Source organism: Nanorana parkeri, unplaced genomic scaffold, assembly GCF_000935625.1.
Source record: "Nanorana parkeri isolate BGI_ZX_2015 unplaced genomic scaffold, ASM93562v1 scaffold189, whole genome shotgun sequence".
Classification (NCBI taxonomy): Eukaryota; Metazoa; Chordata; class Amphibia; order Anura; family Dicroglossidae; genus Nanorana; species Nanorana parkeri.
This window is the reverse complement of record NW_017306457.1, coordinates 1,825,518-1,847,909: the sequence shown is the minus strand read 5'-3', so window position 1 is coordinate 1,847,909 and position 22,392 is coordinate 1,825,518. Positions and strand designations below refer to the sequence as shown.

Sequence of the window (22,392 nt, the reverse complement as noted above, 5' to 3'; positions counted from 1 at the left end):
GGCTACTTGGCAGTATCCAAATGGAAAACGCCCTACAAAACGGCCCAAAGTAGTCCCGGGACCTTTTCAGGCGTGGGCCGTTTTGTAGGGCGTTAGGGACGGGCGGAAATACGGCGAGGTGGGAACGAGGGCATTGACTACAATGCAATTTATATTTTTGACCGTTTTGTAGAGCGTTCGTCGAGCGTAGAACGCCCTACAAAACGTTCAGGTGTGAACGCAGCCTTAGAGTTTGAGTTGAATGCCAAATAGTGGACATGTGTTTTCTGCCTGTGGGCAGAATCCAAACACCTACCGGTAATCATTTTTCTCTTCTTAGGGTTTAGTGAAACAAACAGGTCTAGCTAAATTCAATTTAGACGCTTTCATATAGAAAATTTTTAAAGAAAACACGGGCATGCAACAAGCACTATTTTACAGTCAGTGGTCCATTTATAAAAAAGACTTTCATAGGTCAGCGAAACTGCCTGTACGTTTATTCTGTGTGAGTAAACCATCTATTGTGACAATGGGCCAAAAACAGATGTTCTTGGTGTCATTTCTCTTCTTCATAGTTCAAAAGTTCTTCATCGGTATATTCATAAACAATAGAGTTAATGGGGAAAATACTGCACAGATGGTGCTCAGGATCAGAGGAAATAAATATAGGTAAGGAGCTACAATATTATAATTTAAGAGAAAGCTGAAGGGAATGAGCAAATATACACTATATTACCAAAAGTATTGGGACACCCCTCCAAATCATTGGATTCAGGAGATGCTGAGCAAGGCTAAGAATGAGTACGAAAAGGTGGGTGTGCCTTCCGCTAACCTTTTAATCCTCTTTGCAAACATGCTCAAGTGTATTGGCCAGAGCTTTTAATATTTAAATGTACGCATGGGATCCTAGCACCAAATACGGCTCAATACACATTACAATATACACCATATTGCCAAAAGTCTTGGGACACCCCTCCAAACCATTGGATTCAGGTGTTTCGTGAAATTTCCTTGCTACTAAATATTCCACGGTCAACTGTTAGTGGCATTATAACAAAGTGGAAGCAACTGGGAACAACAGCAACTCCGCCACAAAGTGGTAGGCCACTTAAAATGACAGAGCGGGGTCAGCGTATGCTGAAGCGCACAGAAGTCGCCAACTGTCTGCAGAGTCAATAGCCACAGACCTCCAAACTTCATGTGACCTTCAGATTGGCACAACAACAGTGCACAGAGAGCTTCATGGAATTAGAATGGGAATGGGATTTAGGCCCCATTCACACCATGGCCGAGCAGCTGCATCCAAGCCTTACATCACCAAGTGCAATGCAAAGCGTCGGATGCAGTGGTGTAAAGCACGCAGCCACTGGACTCTAGAGAAGTGGAGACGTGTTCTCTGGAGTGACGAATCACGCTTCTCTGTCTGGCAATCCGATGGGACGAGTCTGGGTTTGGCGGTTGCCAGGAGAACAGTACTTGCCTGAAAGCATTGTGCCAAGTGTAAAGTTTGGTGGCGGGGGGATTATGGTGTGGGGTTGTTTTTCAGGGGTTGGGTTTGGCCCCTTTGTTCCAGTGAAGGGAAATCTTAAGGCATCAGCATACCAAGACATTTTGGACAATTTCAAGCTCACAACTTTGTGGGAACAGTTTGGGGATGGCCATCCTGTTCCAACATGACTGCGCACCAATGCACAAAGCAAGCTCCATAAAGACATGGATGAGCGAGTTTGGGGTGGAGGAACTAGAGAGTCCTGACCACAACCCAATACAACACCTTTGGGATGAATTATAGTGGAGACTGCCGAGCCAGGCCTTCACGTCCAACATCAGTACCTGACCTCACAAATGCGCTTCTGGAAGAATGTCAAACATTCCCATAAACACACTCCTAAACCTTGTGCACAGCCTTCGCAGAAGAGTTGAAGCTCTTAGCGGCAAAGGGTGGGCCAATTCAATATTGAACCCTACGGACTAAGACTGGGATGCCATTACAATTCTTGTGCATGTAAAGGCAGGGGTCTCAATACTTTTGACAATATAGTGTATGTAACCATTGCTACTATGGGGATAGCAATGGTTACATTTAAGTGCTCATTCCCTCCAGCAGGAATTTTTACATGTTGGTGCCCTCAGTAACTTCCATCCTGAACAAAAGGTTTACCATTGCTGGGATCCCTTCTTGGCCCTCACAAATGCACCTGCTTAAGAACCATCTTGATGGTCCAGTTCTTCAAAATGTTTGGCAAAAATCCTACAAGAATGCCATAGGCAGCACCACGGCAACCCGATGTTAGCGGCCTCAACTTATGTGCAGACAATATCATTATTGTAATCTAGATGACTGCTATGAGTTACATTTTCTATACATACCATTTGTATCATTTTCATTAGCTATGGAAAAAAATAATAAAAAAGTACCTGAAGAGATGTTAATAGAGGTCCAGATGACACTGATTTCAGGGAGCTTTCTTTGAAACTCTCAGGTGTTGCCAGCTGACTGCCAGTACTGGAGAACTTGGGAGCTATGGTGGCCTTGCTGATGGGCTGAGACTGCAATGAGTCAGTCTGAGGAGTTAGTTTTAACTTTTGTAGAAGATCCATGCTTGGATGAGTTGAACTGGAAAAGCTGCTACTGCGGATCGGGACTAAAGGCGGAATGAGCGGCTGACCATGGGGAGCGCTGACAACATCCGATACCGATTGGCTCATAAGAGGGGACATTCGGCTAAGGTGTGCAATACTGGGTCCATGTGAAACGGACGTGCCTAGAACTTCAGATGATGATCCAAGACTGGGACTAATACTTGCAGGAAATGTACCAACGTTCTGAGAGTCCACTGGACCTTGAGAAATTAATGATGGAGGAAGGCAATTTGGGTGACTAAAATCGCTGGCACTACAATTAAAACTTCTCGACTCTGCTTTCACTACCACCGGCTGGATGGTCTTTGGCTGCAGGATAGTGTTGTGCTCACCTAAGTCTGGTAGGAAGGGATCACAAACTTCAAAGTTAGTGTAGGCAATCACTGGTGGATCTTTTGTCAATGAAGTTCCAAACAGTTCTTCAACTGTCAAGTGTTTTTGCACAGTTTGGAAGGCCTGAAAAAGAAAATAAAAGGAAATCCTGTATGTTATACGGCCTTCTACAGCATATTTTCTCTTAAATTATATTAAAATTGACCTCAATGTTTTACAGCGGCTCTGTCGATAGCCTGTTAAAAAGGGGAGGCTGGTGATGCTCCTCTAAACACAAAGTATGAACCAGACAAAAGAAGGGTTTTACTGTATGCTCTTCCAAAAGGACTGAGTCTGATAAAGGCCAGAACACCCTGGCGGTGGTACCACACTGGAAGTAGCTGTTGTAGGAGTGGAGTTGTTTTTAGATCTGTACTTACAACCTACTGCCTATTATTTGAATTCCAGTTTCTAGAATGGTTGCCAATTTACAAATTGCATGTGAAGCGCAATCTGCAAGATCACATGCATGAAGACATCGATGGAAATGGTGACTGTGCTGAGCCCTTGTGGCTAGAAATAAAAAAGACAGGAAAATTGTAATCTCATTGTGGGGGTATGCTATAAGACCTCGGAACATAAGAGGATAAAGGGACTCAGCTCCTCTCACAGAATGAATTGGCCGGGGAAAAGGTTACGTTATTATAATAGGGGACTTCCCCCATTATAATAAACGCAACATTTTTCCCGCCCAATTCAATCTGTGAGAGATTATCATACCCTCAAATAACTTGCATACTAGGCTCGAGTATGCAAGTTATTTGAGGGTATGATATTTGACCAAATGCAAGAATTTGCATAAGGGCATGATATCATTAGAGGACCAGAACTACTGTACGAGGAAAGACTGCATGCATTAAACAAGTTCACTCTCGAAAAAAGGAGACAGAGGGGACATGATATTATTGTACAAATTGTTTAATAGTGATGGGATAATCAGTAATAAACGTACACAGTAAATCACCCTCTTTCTCTCTCTCTCGGTCCTTACCAGGCCATACAATTAGGTAAATACAACCTGCGACATATTACACTGTGTCATTATTTACTTTACAAAGCCATAATAGAGAAGTTATGTGTGAAAAACTAAGTGCATCTCATGATTCAAAAGCTTGTAGCACTACCTTTAGCAGCAATAACTTGATAATCATTTTCTGTATGACTTCATCAGTCTTTCACATCATAGTGAAAGAATTTTGGCCCACCCTTCTTTAAAACCTGCTTCAGTTCATTAATGTTTGTGGGCATTTGTTTAGGCACAGCTCTCTTAAGGTTAAACAAGTTGAGGTCTGGACTTTGACTGGGCCATTGCAACACCTTGATTCTTTTCTTTTTTCAGACAATCTGTTGTAGATTTGCTGGTGTGCTTGGGATCATTGTCCTGATGCATGACCCAATTTCGGCCAAACTTTAGATGTCAGACAGATGACCTCACATTTGACTCTACAATACTTTGGTATACAGAGGAGTTCATGATCCACCCAATGACTGCAAAGTGCCCAGGTCCTGTGGCTGTCAAAACCAGACCAAATCATCATCCCCCACCACCATTGTGCTTGATTGCTGGTATGAGGTGTTTGTGCCGATATGCTGTTTTTGCCAAACGTGGGGATCTGTATTATGACCAAACATCTCCACTTTGGTCTTGACTGTCCAAAAGGACATTGCTCCAGAAGTCTTGTGGTTTGTTCAGTTACAACTTGCCAAACCTAAATTGTGCTGCCATGTTCTTTTTAGAGAGAAGCAGCTTTCTCATGGCAACCCTTCAGAACAAAGTATACTTGTTCAGTCTTTTTCTAGAAGTACTCTCATGAATGTTAACATTTAACATGCTGAGGTCCGTCGAATCTGAGATGTAACTGTTGGGGTTTTTTGCAATTTCTCTGAGCATTAGACGGTCTGACCTTAAATAAATTTGAGACGTCCACTCCTTGGAAGACTTGTGAATAATCTTCCTCACTGTAGAATGATGGACTTTAAATTGTTTAGAAATAGCTTTATAACCCTTCTTAGATTGATGGGCAGCAACAACTGCTTCTTAGGGCCGGTTCACACCGCAGAGTGCGTTCCAGAGCATGCTCAACACACACCCCCCCCACCTCCCAACGCGTGGCACAGGGGCGTAACTAGAAATCACAGGGCCCCATAGCAAAATTTTGTATGGTGGGCTCTGCAGGGTCACCCTCCGGTTGGCTGGTCAAGCTCCTTACCTGTCTGCCTCCTCTTCGTCCACGGTCGCTGATGGGCTCCACCTCCTCCTCCGTCGCCGGGCCCACCTCCTCCCCTACTGCCGACCACGGGCCCCGCCTCCTCCTCCACTGCCGGGTCCAGCCTGCTCCACTGCCGCTGGCTCTCATTGACTCTGTGGAGAGGAACGCGCTGCTGCACAGATTACTGTCAGGGATCTCAACAGTGGCGTGTTTGTCTTCAGCCGCCAGTGAAAGCCACCAGCAGGGGATCCCATAGCGACCCAGGCAGACCGCACAGCATCTAGCCAGGCCCCACTGTGCCCCCTAGCGGCCGCCTGGGTCGCTATGGTGATTGTTACGCCACTGGCGTGGCACATTAGTCCGGTGTGAGCTGCAATAATAGTGCACTGGACCCAACCAAGTTGCATTCCAGAGGCCGAACGCTCTGGAACACACACTTTGTGGTATGAACTGGGTCTAAGAACTTTGCTGATGTCTTGCCTCCTTGGCTTGGCATTGTGTTAACACAAACCTGAATGCTCCAGACCACCACACCTGCTGATGATCAATAAGAACATTTGATTAGCAGCAACCGACTGCTACTTAAGGTGCGCATACACTGCTCGATTCTCGTACGAAAATCGCGGGAAATCCCGCGATCGTACGAGAATCGAGCAGTGTGAACGGAGACGTGTGACCGTTTCTACTGTACGGTCGCACGTCTTCCGTCGAACCAGCATGTTCGAAAACCAGCCGGGAATCGTACGATTCTCGGCTGGTTAGAACGGTGCTCGGAAGACAAATGCCGAACGGGCCGGTGTGCGCACGCCCGTTCAGCATTGCGGTCATCGGAAGCCCGCCCCTCAGGGGGGCGGGCTTGCGATGATCGAGAGTGCGATCTGCCTGTCCAAGATGGGAAGATCGTACGTTTTTTTAATCCCTGTACAACCATCGCAAGACTAAGGTCTTGCGATGGTTGTAGAGTGTATGGCCACCTTTAGCCTCATTTCCTATGGAAACAGTATGGGTGTACTTAGTTTTTCACACATAACGTCTCCATTTTGGCTTTCTAATAATAATTTCTAAATCTAAATAAATAATGTCACGGTATAATATGTTATGTGTTGTTGTTCATCTGAGGTTGTATTTACCAATTGTTAAGGCCTGCTAAGGACCAGATCATTTGTATGTCCTGATACTGGAAACAATAGAATTCAATGAGGGTGTACTTTCTTTTTCACAAGACTGCATACAAAACTTTATATAGGTTTTGCTTGTACATCACCATAGGAACCTACAAAGCAGTTCTCTTCACAGAAGGTGCTGTTTTATTAAAATGACATTGCGGATGCGTTAAATTTTATATACACATACTGCCTAGTTCCTAATTGCATTTCACGAGACACTAGGATCTGGCAGTCATAGCAGCAAGCATTGATGTCACCTCTACCAGCATAAACATATTAATAAATTCTGTCACTGACAGCGACAATTACGCACTTCTGTTTTTATGTCACACTCTTCTCATCCAGTAGATGGCACTATCACACAAGGAATTTAGAACTGCGCAATGGTGTATTTTTCCAAAATGCCCCACTGCCTGCAAATTCTGTGATGGATGAGAATCATATCCCATTAAATATTAATTGTTGATCTTGATAAACCTGTTATTGTTTTCAAAATGAGAGAAGCAAAGGGAAAAAACAAGCACATTCTTTAGGCTTCTCCATACAGATGGCCCCTGCTCCGATTCTCAATGATCTGTACAAAAGCACAGTAATCAAACTGTGGCGGGCATATGGTAAGACCACACACAATTAGATAACAAGTACAGCTACACGACATGAAGTGCTGACCACTGACTGCTATATTTGCAGCTGTCCAATTAAGCAAATCTGTTCCTCTAAAGCAAAAATAGCAGGCACAAGAAAAAACACGCATGCATTCAATGGCCAGATTCAGGTTTGTCACATATGTGATGTTCTATGTCAGATGAGTCCCCTCTGGCTCCAGCATGTGACAGGGGCCTGCTCTTTTTTTTATCATGCTGCTCTATTAAGTTGTCACCGTGGACTACATAAATCATGCTGAATACTGTAGAAGCTGCAGCTCATCATAGAACACAATAAAACAAAGGCAAATTAGATTGTTATGCGAGAAAACACATTGAGTTATTATTCACGTCTTCAACTGTACTTTTTTTTAAAAATACAGCCTTAACCACTTGATTTTACCAAAAAATTGGGTAATAATAAATGTTTTATCATTTAATATAGGGGACACTGTTTTTTTTTTAATTTCGGTAATTTTTCCTTAATATTAGTAAAAAAATAAAAACCCCAGTGGTGAATAAATACCACCAAAAGAAAGCTCTATCTGTCCCTGAAAAAGGGTATACAATTCATTTCAGTACAGCGCTGCATGACGGAATAAATGTCAAAGTACCGCAGCGCTGAATACTGAAAAATGGCCTGGATGGGAAAGGGGTTTAACACCGCGGATGTCAACTGGTTCAAATGGAACTCTCTCTTTCTGGCTATTTTTCATATTACCCCTATTTTTAGGGGGTAACATGCAACATGGTCACATTCCCTAACCTGGGTTATGGAAACACTAAATGAACACTAAATTGATGAGTAGTAAACGCTTTTAAAGTGTCACCGAAGGGAAATTTTGGGTATGGTAATTTTGTTCAATCTTGCAGGTAGATGCAATTTTAAAGCTTGACATGTTTGGTACCTAGTTAACCGATGTGACCAAAGAAATGTCGCAGAATACATTTTGGCCTAAATGTATGAAGAAAGATTATTTGCAACATTTTTTTTCTTTCAAAATTGTTGGTACTTCTTTCTTTCATTAATACAAAATACAAAAACCCAGAGGTGATTAAATAGCACCAAAAGAAAGCTACATCTGTTCCAAAAAATATAAAATTTATTTTGGTACGGCACTGCATGACTGAATAAATGTCAGTCAAATACCTCAGCGATTAATACTGAAAAATGGCCTGGACATTTTTTACCCCGGTCTTCAAGTGTTTAAAGCTGAATGCCAGACAGATACAAAATCGTCAATTTACTCAGGTATGTTTAATTGAAAAAATTATTAATTGGAGTTTTTAGGGATGCACCGATATAGATAGTAGGATCCGTACCGGTGCTGAGTATTTGGGCGAGTACTTGTACTCGCCCAAACGCTCTGATGCCTAGCCCGATATCGGAGCTTTCATTATCAGGAAGCCGGGCAGCAAGTCATTGCCCATCAGCAGTCTTGATGCTTTTGAATGTCTACATAAAGTAAACTTTTCTAGGTAAATAACATACCTAAATAATAGAAAATACACAGAATAGGCCTCAAGGTTTCTTTAAACTTTCAGGGCTTGTTCACACCACTTCCAGTGCTTTTCAGCACACCAGAATGCGTGGCACATCAATGCCTGCGTACCGGTCAAATGCGATAAAATAAGCTGCATGCATTATTTTTTGCGATCACACTGGACCGAAACGCAGGCATTGATGTGCCAAGTGTTTTGCTGCGAGCGGGGGGAGGGGGCATGGCTGTGGTGCCATTGACTTGAATGCACCGCCACACCCCCTCCTGCTCCAGAACACAGGGAGCTGGCTAGAATGCCAACCAGTGTGTTCCAGCAGCTAATCGTGCTGGAACACACTGGAAGTGGTGTGAACAAGCCCTCAGCTGCTTTGTGGCAACTCAAACTGATTTCAGATACTTGGTTAAATAAAAGACCTGCCTGTATAAAGAAAAGCTTAAGTCACTGAAGGAGAAGACATTTCTAGCACTTTACCTTTTCTAGAGTTCTCTCTTCCTATCCACGTGTATATGTCGATTGAAGTTTTGCTTTGACCTATCAGAGTAGTTCATCTTCTGTTAAAGGTGAACGGAATAGCAGAGCATGCTTTAATCTGTATGCAGAAGCTACAGCATTTGGAGATGAAACGGCTTGTAAAGGTCTTCACGTGACAGAGGTAGGGGGGGTTCTCATGCGGCCCTCAGTGCTTTCAAATAGATTGATCACACAGTTAAACCTCTTCCTTTGACTCAAGCAGTATTAGTTATAGGCTTAGGTTGAGTAGCACAGTAAAGCCTCCTTAAAACCGAAGGTATTCACATGTCTCATTCCCTTACATATTCCAAAAATAGGAGGATTTATTCCCCGATTGGGGACACTGGGTGAACCATGAAAATTAATCTTTTACGCCCCAAACAGCGAAATACACATCCAGAACCGTTGGTGCATTGCGCAAATATAGCCTAATATTATAGGGCCATTTATTTCAAACTGCATAAAGCTGTTTTGGGCAGTGTACGGGAACTGTGGCTTCTGTTGAGTTTTAAGAAGGCTTGTGTCCATCAACCTATGACCATCAAATGTAAACATCTGGGGCAGTGATCAGTAGTGCTAATTAACCACTATGGGGCTTTGAGATCATATCTAAACTGGAAGCAGTATCAGAGTATTAAAAATACTCTGAGGTTTTGCCTAAGAGATCCAGTTTCATCACATAGAAGAGAGATATATAGTTAATTTGTTTTATTCCCTCTAGGAGGTTTTTTCGGATAAAACGGACTTGTTATATCAGGCCACATGACCCTGCTGTACGGCATCCTATTTTAAGGGCAGAGACTTTTGGAGAGGCTCAGAATGCTAGCTGAAGTCCAGTAAGAATTGCGACAGATTAAAAAAAGTGAATGCCTTAGATTTTTACTGGAGTTTGTAAATAAAGCTGTACTATCATTTATAGATAAAATATGTAAATATTTCATTACATTATTAAAAACTATTTAAAAAAAATCAAGGTGTGGGAGGAGTGATATTCTGCAAACCATGGGTGACCTTCCTGCTTGCCATTAATTTGCACCCAATGGCAGCTTACACAGTAGTAACAGAAAAAGTGACAGGCTGCTCAGCAAAAAGTTTTGTGCGTGTCGAATGCATCTCAAATGATACCTAAAGTGATATTAAAGCCATTTGTTTTTTAATTTCCCCTTTAAAGGAGAACTATGGGGTTAGGGCTTTTCCCCATAGTTCTCCTTAGGGTAACGGGAGGACACAAACTAGCGTCCTCCTGTCACCCTAGGCTCAGTATACTGAGACGCCGCAGCTGAAGCGGATCCCGACAATTATGTCGGGATCCGCCCAGCTGCGTGACTGATAGCTGGCTCTGCCTATCTAGAGGCAGAGCCAGCTGTACCCGCCCCCTCCCCCGTCCGTTCCGCCAGTCAGCGCTGGCGGATCGGAGCGGGGAGGGGGGAATCCAGCCCCTCCCCTGTCACGGCAGAGAGCTGTGACATGATCGAGAGGTGAGCGAACGCCGGTATGTGTTCGCTCACCTCCCGATCTACTGAGCCGACCTGTGACAGTCTCATTGTCACAGGTCGGCTAGAACTATGAGGTGAGTGAAAAGCACTCACCTCATAGTTCTCCTTTAAGGAGACCCTCCTTTGCTGGAGGCTGTTTAACAAAAAAAAAAGTTCTTCATTCCTCGTTTTCTAGTGGGTCCCCGCCATGCTCTTCCCCCCGCCCCTTGCACGGGTGCCACCTTCGCTCTAATGGAGGCACCCGTGCGCACTTGTCCCCGAAGCGGCTGTGTGCGTCCATAAACACACACAGCCTTGTGGAAGGCCACGCCCCTTCCTTCTTTGATTGCTGGCAGAAGGAGCCTATGCCATCGGTATCCTCCCTGTAACCCAGAAGTTCGGGGTACGGAGGATCTATTCGGGACCAGCGGCGGGGAAGAGGGCAGCTGAGAGGTAAGTGTGGGGGAGACTGGGGTAAAAAAAAGGTACTGGGCTGTTTTTACCCTAATGCAGAAAATGCATTAAGGTAAAAAACGCCCAGACCTTAATAATACTTTAAAGACAGATGTGTGGTATCAGCTCTGGTCACATAATTGCAATTCTTCATTGGAAATGTGAGCAGCTGACATAGATAATCAATATGACATAACACAATAAGGAAAGAACACCAGACAAGCACATACTTTCTCCTGAGGACCAGAGGATCCATGTTCTGTTATTTCCAAACTGTCTGCCTTCACTAGAGGAGAGTTCTTCACTGCGCTGAAGTCAGAACTTTGATCATTCCCTTGACCCTAAAGAAAGCAAGAACATATATATCATCAACTGCAGCTACAAGGCTGCATTTTCTAATGGCACAAAGAATGCTAGTGGCTTCTGTACAACCAGTCAGTAGATGTATAAAGGGTAGCAGTAGGTAACCTAACTGGCAAATAAACTTAGGCAAATAGGAAGGACCAGGCCAAGGTACAAGTGAAAACGGCAGCAGGATACAAGCTGCAATGATTTTCTCTTACCCACTCTTTCTGCTGCCAATACATCCAGAGCCCTCAGACAGTGTTACCCGGGAGTCAGGAACTTCATTCTTAAATCTGCTTCTCTTCAGTTTCTCTGGTCCCATCCTTTTCTGTGCCCCATGCTCTGCTAAATACTATACCTAGAGCTGCCCTTGCAGTCTCGATGATGGCCAGCCTCATTCATTCAGCCTCTTTCCTTAGCTGGACTGTTGGGGACACCCTGCAGAGTTCGCCTTCTTGTTTTGGGCTATTTATTAAAAGGTCGTGGCATTCCTCACTACACTGGACCTTATACCAATATGCTTCCCTAGTATGTGGGTGCTGGGTCTTTTGGCAGTACAGGTTTTTGTCTCACTGTATTGCTGGGGTTTAAAAACACAAGATACACAAGACACAACAACACCCTAAAACTTGAGCAGAATTTGTTTCTAGGACAGTGAGGTTACACATTTTGAACAAAGAGGACAACTGCTTTATAAGATGCCATCTACATCAAACTGGAACAGCCATCCCTAAGCAGAGGTAGGGGCATTCGACAACATCTTTCACATTTTCAGTCTTCACACTTCTACCCTGCCAATCTGACAAATTACCCTTTAGAAATAGAAGTTGAATAAGTAACATCTACCTGTCCCCAACTTCATGGCGCCATGGTATTGGATTATGTAATTAGAACAAGGTTGGTTTTACAAACAAACATTCCCACATACCATTATGTTCTTCAACAACCAACATCTGCCTTGACACAATCCATGGTGACTGAATTACGGTGATTGAGTAACCCGTCAGGCTATAAAAGCTGCGATATGTTCCTAGACTCATTAAAATGAAAGCTGCCTGGATAAGCAGAGGGACATCTTCAACATCCCAGAACATGTCCAGTTGAATATGAGTAACCACTACTACCGGTAGGTAGTTCACTCTTTACTGCAGGAGGTATGACACTACTGCACAGCTGTACTCTGTGTTCAGACAGCCACTACTTATTGGTACCTACAGCTTTTACATTCAGCTCTTCCTTACCATCTTGTCTTATTATTATTATTACAGGTATTTATATAGTGCCGACAATTTACGCACTTTACATATCGTACATTCACATCAGTCACTGACCTGAAGGAGCTTACAATCTAAGCAAAACATGCAAACATAGAGGGCCAATTTAGACAGGAGCCAATTGACCTTCCAGCATGTCTTTGGAGTGTGGGAGGAAACCGGAGTACCCGGAGGAAACCCACGCAAGCACAGGGAGAACATGCAAACTCCTTGCAGATAGTGACCTGGCCGGGATTCAAACTAGGGACCCCCAGTGCTGCAAGGCAGAAGGACCAACCACTACGCCACTGTCTTGAATTGTATTGTTATTGTAATGTCTTCCTTATATTGTAAAGCGCAACGCAAACTGTTGGCACTATATAAATCCTGTATAATAATAATAATAATAATACTATCCATGTGAATGAGGCCTTAGCGTGACTACCCAAACATAAAATAAAAAGATTGTGTGAGTCAGCGATTGGCCATCAGAAACTGATCACAAGGCTGTTTGGTTCTGCAACAGAAATTATTCTGTGTGACTAACAAAATCCATTTCCCCAACCTAATTAATTCTGATGATCAGCAATCAAAAAAAATGAATTTAGTATGTGCTGTAGGTCGCAGAAAGCTGGTGAATGTGCTAAACCGCATGTTTGCAGTTGGGATTTTAGACCGTAAACATTGCATATGCTAATAATACAGAGCAATGTATATGTTACATTTAGTTAAATGTAACTTTGATGCTCACTGAAATGTACAGCAAAAAGAAAACAAGCCTTCTGTGAGAATATAAAGCAGCAAATTCAAGCCCTTTAGGTCCGCATTTTAATTTTGCTCTGGGACGATTACATTGGGATTCCATTCTCTTTTCAAAAGTTGTTCACTTACAGAAAATGCACAACCGTCACCCTAAATAATACTAATAAGACTCTACGAGCTTAAAGAGGAAAGCAGCCCTCCTAATGTAACTAACCACATTATTTCTAGACTTAGTTTGTAATCATATATGTATATTGCGCTAGCTACATTTGCTCATTCAAAGTTCTGTTTCCTTCTTAGTAGCGTGGTACAATGGCTGTGACTTGCTGAACCCCTTAACTTACTGAAAGCCTATTAAACAGGGCCTGTCTGCTTAAAAATAAAACATCCCCTGCAGCCGCTAAGGATTTACAACAACCACTATTCTCTGGTAGTCCAAGATCATGAATTATTTGCCTGTTTCAGAACATGGTCATTCCTGGTCACAATTTTCTTTTAAAGCCACTTTAAAATGCACCCCCCCACCCCCCTTGAAAATGACATTTACCCCCTAACTGCAGGCACAGCTGCCAATATTTTTGGGGCAACTTAAGAGGCTCTAATCACTGAATTTTGGTACCAACCAAGACTTCTGCACTTTGAGACCTCTTAGAACAATAGTATTAGCTTTTCAGAGCCAACAGTTCCTGTGCCTGATTAGGCGACAGTGCACTTTTAGGGGTTAAATCAATGTTGGGTTAGAGTCAGGGTTAATGGGGTTTTAGGTTAGGGCTTTATAGGGAGTATTTTAATGTTAACCCTTAGGTGGTTTTGGGGTTCATGGAGGAAAGAACGAAGAGAAGTCTGACCAGATCACCACGTTATTGGAGACTTTCTTCCAACAAACACACCTGTTACACAACTGGAGTCATAGGAACTGGTGAGTTATCACTTTCCATTTTGAGTGGCGTTCACTGCACACAGTGATAGAATCAACTGTTAAAGTGCCACAAGTAAGTTTCAAGGACAGGCTAGAGGTCAGGGACATATGTGCACACAACTTAATTTTCACTTGTCTTTGTTGCCCAAAATTCCAGTTCTGAGAACAAACAGTTACTATAACTCCCACCTTAAAAAAATTACATACCAGTAACGATCTGTAAAAAAAAAAAAAAAAAAAAAAATTCTTGAATTGTATTGTTATTGTAATGTCTTCCTTATATTGTAAAGCGCAACGCAAACTGTTGGCACTATATAAATCCTGTATAATAATAATAATAATAATACTATCCATGTGAATGAGGCCTTAGCGTGACTACCCAAACATAAAATAAAAAGATTGTGTGAGTCAGCGATTGGCCATCAGAAACTGATCACAAGGCTGTTTGGTTCTGCAACAGAAATTATTCTGTGTGACTAACAAAATCCATTTCCCCAACCTAATTAATTCTGATGATCAGCAATCAAAAAAAATGAATTTAGTATGTGCTGTAGGTCGCAGAAAGCTGGTGAATGTGCTAAACCGCATGTTTGCAGTTGGGATTTTAGACCGTAAACATTGCATATGCTAATAATACAGAGCAATGTATATGTTACATTTAGTTAAATGTAACTTTGATGCTCACTGAAATGTACAGCAAAAAGAAAACAAGCCTTCTGTGAGAATATAAAGCAGCAAATTCAAGCCCTTTAGGTCCGCATTTTAATTTTGCTCTGGGACGATTACATTGGGATTCCATTCTCTTTTCAAAAGTTGTTCACTTACAGAAAATGCACAACCGTCACCCTAAATAATACTAATAAGACTCTACGAGCTTAAAGAGGAAAGCAGCCCTCCTAATGTAACTAACCACATTATTTCTAGACTTAGTTTGTAATCATATATGTATATTGCGCTAGCTACATTTGCTCATTCAAAGTTCTGTTTCCTTCTTAGTAGCGTGGTACAATGGCTGTGACTTGCTGAACCCCTTAACTTACTGAAAGCCTATTAAACAGGGCCTGTCTGCTTAAAAATAAAACATCCCCTGCAGCCGCTAAGGATTTACAACAACCACTATTCTCTGGTAGTCCAAGATCATGAATTATTTGCCTGTTTCAGAACATGGTCATTCCTGGTCACAATTTTCTTTTAAAGCCACTTTAAAATGCACCCCCCCACCCCCCTTGAAAATGACATTTACCCCCTAACTGCAGGCACAGCTGCCAATATTTTTGGGGCAACTTAAGAGGCTCTAATCACTGAATTTTGGTACCAACCAAGACTTCTGCACTTTGAGACCTCTTAGAACAATAGTATTAGCTTTTCAGAGCCAACAGTTCCTGTGCCTGATTAGGCGACAGTGCACTTTTAGGGGTTAAATCAATGTTGGGTTAGAGTCAGGGTTAATGGGGTTTTAGGTTAGGGCTTTATAGGGAGTATTTTAATGTTAACCCTTAGGTGGTTTTGGGGTTCATGGAGGAAAGAACGAAGAGAAGTCTGACCAGATCACCACGTTATTGGAGACTTTCTTCCAACAAACACACCTGTTACACAACTGGAGTCATAGGAACTGGTGAGTTATCACTTTCCATTTTGAGTGGCGTTCACTGCACACAGTGATAGAATCAACTGTTAAAGTGCCACAAGTAAGTTTCAAGGACAGGCTAGAGGTCAGGGACATATGTGCACACAACTTAATTTTCACTTGTCTTTGTTGCCCAAAATTCCAGTTCTGAGAACAAACAGTTACTTAAAAAAAAAAAGAACAACAAAAAAAAATAAAAAAAAAAAAACAATATAAAAAAAAGAAAAAAAAAAAAAGAAGAAGAAGAAAGATGAAAGAAGAAGAAAGAAGAAAGAAGAAGAAGAAAGAAGAAAGAAAGAAGAAAGAAGAAAGAAAGAAGAAAGGTCAAGGCAACTGGATTTGCTGTATTTTTCCTTGAAGACGTTTCACTGGACATCCAACCAGCTTTCTCAATTCAGAATGACTTGTATCTGGGAACTCCAATCCACATAATCTGTTAGTCACAACCAGGTGTTGATTGCATTTGCATAATTGGAGCCTAGGATGTGTTATTAACCTGCCCAGACTAACACCTCCTAGACTCCGATTATGCAAATGAAATCAACACCAGGTTGTGACTAACAGATGAAAATTGGAGCAACATTCACCATATTTATTCCCAGATAATTTTTTTGTACAAGTCATTCTGCATTGAGAAAACTGGTTGGATGACCAGTGAAACGGCTTCAAGGAAAAATACACAAAGTCAAGTTTCCTTGACTTATTTTTTACAGATATACCATGACCTGGATGAATGAGAACCTTCAAAGACATACCAGTAAGGATCTGGCTCAGCTAAAGATCCTATCCAGTGGTGAAGCTTGCTACTGGCCAGTACCTAGAAGTGTGCAAGGTGTTAGTTTGGGGGCAGTGCCCACCTAACCAGCTTTAAGACTGCTGCTTAGGACTGGATGTTGACAATCTCCAACACCAGAAAGGACCCTTCATGGGCCCAGATAAAGATCTGCCAGGTGCCCTTTAAAATATTGCCAACTATGCCATTGGGTAGAGACTGCTGCAAAATGTTGTAGGGCCATGGAAAAGCCAGCTTTAAGATGGGAGCAGTAAGACACTTATCGCATCTACATACTTTCATCTACTTTCATCCAGGTCTCAAAATCATATCCTGCTCTCATAGAGACAACACTCAGCAAGCACTTGGAGGATTAAGCTGTATTTACAAGTCTAGATGAAGTCAATCGGGCCCTTAATAAATCTCTCGGTGCCTTTGTGGACATGCCAGGCTGACACCGGGGCCAATCTTGCGTGGGCGGCTCATCAGGATTATTTTATGATCCATCTGGAACACAGCAGCTAAATAAGCAGTTCCCATTGCTGGCCTGTGGTTTAATTATTACAAGTAGATTGAAGTGTATGAGCAGGCCCAGGGCTGAATTTAGGACATGCATGAAGTCTGCTTAAAGGCAAAATTATTTGGCTTAAACTGTAACATTAAGCAAGATGAAGATGCATATGAATATGGAAAAGACATGCACTCTCTCAACGATGCATTCTAATTATATTTTAAGTAGTGACAATAAAGTTACATTTTAAAAGAGAGCATCTCAGAAAATCTCTATTTTTGTACAGTGTGTGTAGTTTACTTGGATCTCCTGCCAGTTCTTTAATACGATCTAAAATACAGCTACCGTATGTAGCTCCTCCCTACCGCATAATATACCTCATCAAGATTGTCACATTGAACCCTCCAAATAACAGCATGACCGATTGCTCCTAAAATGGTTTTTGCAAAGAAACCGTGCAAAATTGACTTAGACTGGTGACAAAAGTAGCTCAACAAAAAGCCTGCAAGAGATGTTATAAGCGTGTTCAACTATATAGGAGCATGTCTGATTGGATACAATCTAAATGCATTTATAGTTAGGAAAGCCTTTATTTTACATAGTTTTGGTAAACCTGAAGGAAAATGTGCAATTATATTGTAATATGTATTGAGCCATATTTTGTGCTAGGATCCTATGCGTACATTAATAAAACCGCTGGCCAATACACTTGAGCATATTTCAAAAGAGGATTAAAAGGTTAGCAGAAGGCACACCCACCTTTTCGTACTCATTCTTAGCCTTGCTCAGCATCTCCAAGATATCTATGGGCTGGGATCTGCATCCATTAACTGGACTTTTTCGATTTGTTGCCCTTGCAGTCTCCTGCTGTACCACTCTGGAAATACAAAGCACAGATTATAATTGACATGGTTTTGCCAATTAATTCCTGCTATACACACACTCTTTATTTAAAATGTATCAATAAGGCATCAATGATTAACAAAAAATGCTGTACTTTCAGTTATTACTCATTTTATTTTAGTCAAATTTATCTGAAAGTAATTAAATAGAGACTATTACATCTTAACACAATTGCTGCAATGTGGCGCAGGGTCTCCTTCTGGTGGCAACCCATATATTAGCACCCTTGTCTAAAAAATAAGTGCACTTTTCGACAAAGTGCACTTATTCTTTTTGCCCCCCACCCCAAACTTAAACGATCCCACCCTCACCCTTCACAGGTCTATACTTGCGGAGAGCCGAGGGCCACTGCTCCAGTGTTTGTTGACATCCACCACTAAAAGTCTCGCTCTGCTGGCCGTGTCCGTATCCGGCCCAGTGAGATGGCCCTATAGAAGTCTGCGGTGTTGTACTGCAGGTGTGGCCAGCAGAGGTCAGCACATGCTGCAGCGCACAGAAGTCGCCAACTGTCTGCAGAGTCAATAGCTACAGACCTCCAAACTTCATGTGGGCCTCAGATTGGCACAACAACAGTCCGTAGAGAGCTTCATGGAATGGGTTTCCATGGCCAAGCAGCTGCATCCAAGCCTTACATCACAAAGTGCAATGCAAAGTGTCGGATGCCGTGGTGTAAAGCTCGCCACCACTGGACTCGAGAAGTGGAGACATTTTCTCTGGAGTGACAAATCTCGCTTCTATGTCTGGCAATCCGATGGACGTGTCTGGGTTTGGCGATTGTCAGGAGAACGGTACTTGCCTGACTGCATTGTGCCAAGTGTAAAGTTTGGTGGCGGGGGGATTATGGTGTGGGGATGTTTTTCAGTGGTTGTACTTGGCCCCTTCGTTCCAGTGAAGGGAATTCTTAAGGCATCCGCATACCAAGACATTTTGGACAATTTCACACTCCCAACTTTGTGGGAACAGTTTGGGGATGGCCCCTTCCTGTTCCAACATGACTGCGCACCAGTGCACAAAGCAAGGGCCATAAAGACATGGATGAGCGAATTTGGGGTGGAGGAACTTGACTGGCCTGCACAGAGTCCTGAACTCAACCTGATAGAACACCTTTGGGATGAATTAGAGCAGAGACTGCGAGCCAGGCCGTCTCGTCCAACCAGTACCTGACCTCACAAATGCAGTTCTGGAAGAATGGTCAAACATTCCCATAGACACACTCCTAAACCTTGTGGACGCCTTCCCAGTAGATATGAAGCTGTTATAGCTGCAAAGGGTGGGCCAACTCAATATTGAACCCTACGGACTAAGACTGGGATGCCATTAAAGTTCATGTGCATGTAAAGGCAGGCATCCCAATACTTTTGGCAATACAGTGTATATATAGGCTGACATCATCAAAGCTAAACTCCAGTCATATATCTGAACTACATATACATGAACTCTCCTATATTAATTCCATTACTTATTAAGACCTACCGCTCAAATTTAAGTTTAAATCCGCTTCTCCAAGTGCAACAAAAACAGAAGTTGTTTAGTGTCTTACAGTCCCAAAGCAGCCACAGCCCTAGTAGAAAATCCTGTCAGCTGCAGAGTGAGAGCCTTGCTCTCCGTGGGGAAGCCGTGGTCTTTCTGCAAAGATCCGACACATTCCCTACTGAGTCAGACCTGCAGATCGGTAGACAATGAAGGAGCAGCAACACAATGATAAGTCATCCACTTGGCCCACTCCTGTCGGCATGTTCCTCAGCACATGTACATGCAGCACAGAATTGCTTCTACTACTCCCCCCCCCTTCCCCATCTGAGTGCTGATGTGCAAGGGATAAAAAGCTGCCACCAAAAGAGATTCAGGCATTTATACAACCTGTATTTAAAAATACATAGAATTTTTTAAAAACATAACAGCATTAAATTATGTATTTTATATTTGCCTGGAGGTCAGCTTTAACTCATTATATATAACTAACCTGACCCAATACTATCCCCAGCTGACCCTTCAACCAATATCCTGCTTCACCAGCTAAACCCTTTCAAGCCACAATGTGGCCATGACAATTCATTTCCCTCCTGTAATCCTCTTTAATAAAAAAAACCCTGTTAATCAACAAAACAAGCTTTGCATCTTCACAGTGGCAGCCTGAGCTGGTCTGTCATGTCTGAAGTCATGTACAGTACCGCTGAAGGCCACGCCATAGGATTCCATCCAAACGATTCTCGAACATGTCAGTCATTTAAGTCACTATTACTGCAGGTCCCAAACTTGCCCACCAAAGCTGTAAATTTCTCTTAGAATGGAAACTCGGGCTTTGTGTTAATGTGGCAAAAGGATGAATCATATTTGTTTGAAAAGTCGTAGCGTTAAAAGTTATATAACAAGATCTTTCTGGAAACTGGAGGAAAAAACCCAAACTGACGCATACTGACACATTCACCTCCCTCTAGCACCATCGACAATGAGTCAGAACACAATTCACACACAGACACTTCCAAAAGACGCTCACTGGCCTTTTTTTATCCCCATGCTCAAAATAGCTCAATACAGAAAGCTTGCAGGTATGGTCAAGAGAAGAGATGAACCTGGGCTTGGTGCAAACCCAGTTCATCTGTGATAGCCCAAGCCACCCCCTCCGGCCCAATCAGTGGTGGCATTTGCATCAGTGGCATTCCTCTCCCCTTTGTGACATAGATGTGGGGTGGGAAATACGCCTTTCAGCAAATGATTGGGCCAAAAGGAGGGGATGGTAGTCACAGTTTTGCGCGGGTTCACCCCAAGCCCAGAGTCATTACTAGTCAAGAGGTACAGCTGTTATTCAACCAAACACCAGCATGGGAATTGTGTTTTCCTAAAGATAGCCAGTGGCCTAAGGTATTCTCAAGTGATTTCCCCCCTTCCACTTATTAACCAACATGAATAATTGGGGTACCTACAGCCCGATTGAGAGATATTATGATGGTCAAAGATGTGCCAAAATGTGACCGATATAAATGCATTTGATAAAATAAAACACAAATAAGATCAAGAGGGTGAAGCTCAACTTTCAACCAGCGTATCACAAACGGCAAGCTAATTTTCCAGTGATTTTTCTAAAATGTAATAAATGTGCCAATAAACCTTTTTCATGTTGGCACATCTGACCATCTTCTAAGCTCATAGCCACCTTAACATTGATATGATAGTAAATACTTAGTATAGAAAAGACAGTAGAACAATGACTGTATCTGTCAAGGTATTGTATATGGACAATGAGAAACCATTCATTTTTTTTCTCCACGGTGATCTAACTGCTTTGCTTTCATATTTGAGTCGTATGAGATTTTAGTTGATTTGGATACAAACACCCAACTGCAACGTTAACAATCTCTCTACGTAAGGCTTTCTGTTGCCAGATTTACAAATCGTATAAAAATCCTCATGTAGTGTTTAACCAAACGTATTATCACTAGATCACCATTCGAACTGGGGTTAAAGGCCACGTTTACTTCTTGGACCAGATTTCAGGTTACACCCATATTCAGGGTGTAATATGAAACATGGTCACATACCCAACCACCCGCTTCCACTTACCGGAATCACAGGGTTCCGCCCCCTATAGGCCCCTGATATAAGATGAAGCTGCTGGGCTGGGCTTGGCCCACACCCTTCATTCACAGATCCTTTGACAGGATCTGTGAATGGAGAGACTACCACTGCGGCAGGAGGACTTTTTTTTTTAAAGTTTTCAATGGAGTACAAGTGCAATGATGTCATCACACTTGTAGGTTTTCATACTTCCTTCCATCCCTTAGCTGAAAGTTCATACCTCAGTACAAACAGGGGCTGGAAAGAAGAGCCCACAGGGGCCAGATCATTGCACCTGCAATCCAAAAATACATGCACATTTGTTTCTTTTAATAATGTGTGTGCTTTTATTTTTTGCAAAAGCTGGACTATGCCGTGAAATGTAATCATTTAAATAAGACAGGACGGACGGCACTGCAGCATTGGCGGGTTGCCGTCTCCAGACGGCAATTTTTTTCTGCTCGTGCGCGCCCCCTAGCGGGCACGCACGGGCAGAAAAGACCCGACCATTGCACACACCCGTTACCGGGTGTTTCACATATAGGCGATTAGCGTCTCTGCTTCATCAGCTTCTTTTGGGGTCCACAGGTGACATTAGCGGTCCTAGAGACCCCTAATGTCTCCATAAAGAGGACCCGTCAGTGTGCCTTTGCTATTATATAGGGGGATTGTTATCCCCCTATATGATAGCAATAACAATAAGTGCAAAAAAAATAAATATAAATAAAAATAAATAAAAATAACACATAAAAAAGTAAAATAAAATAAAAGTCACATATAAAAAAAGGGG

At 42.6% G+C, this 22,392-nt stretch overlaps 1 protein-coding gene across 1 annotated transcript in view; it reads right to left on the bottom strand.

Annotated features, from left to right (window-relative positions):
• DCP1A (decapping mRNA 1A) overlaps positions 1-22,392 on the bottom strand; it is a 70,186-nt gene that overhangs the window by 9,605 nt on the left and 38,189 nt on the right. Inside the window, exons 5-7 of the mRNA XM_018555253.1 lie at positions 17,904-18,021; positions 11,186-11,296; positions 2,398-3,078 (exon numbers count right to left, since the gene is read on the bottom strand). Coding sequence (XP_018410755.1) covers positions 2,398-3,078; positions 11,186-11,296; positions 17,904-18,021 — 910 coding nt within the window. The remainder of the gene's footprint in view (positions 1-2,397; positions 3,079-11,185; positions 11,297-17,903; positions 18,022-22,392) is intronic.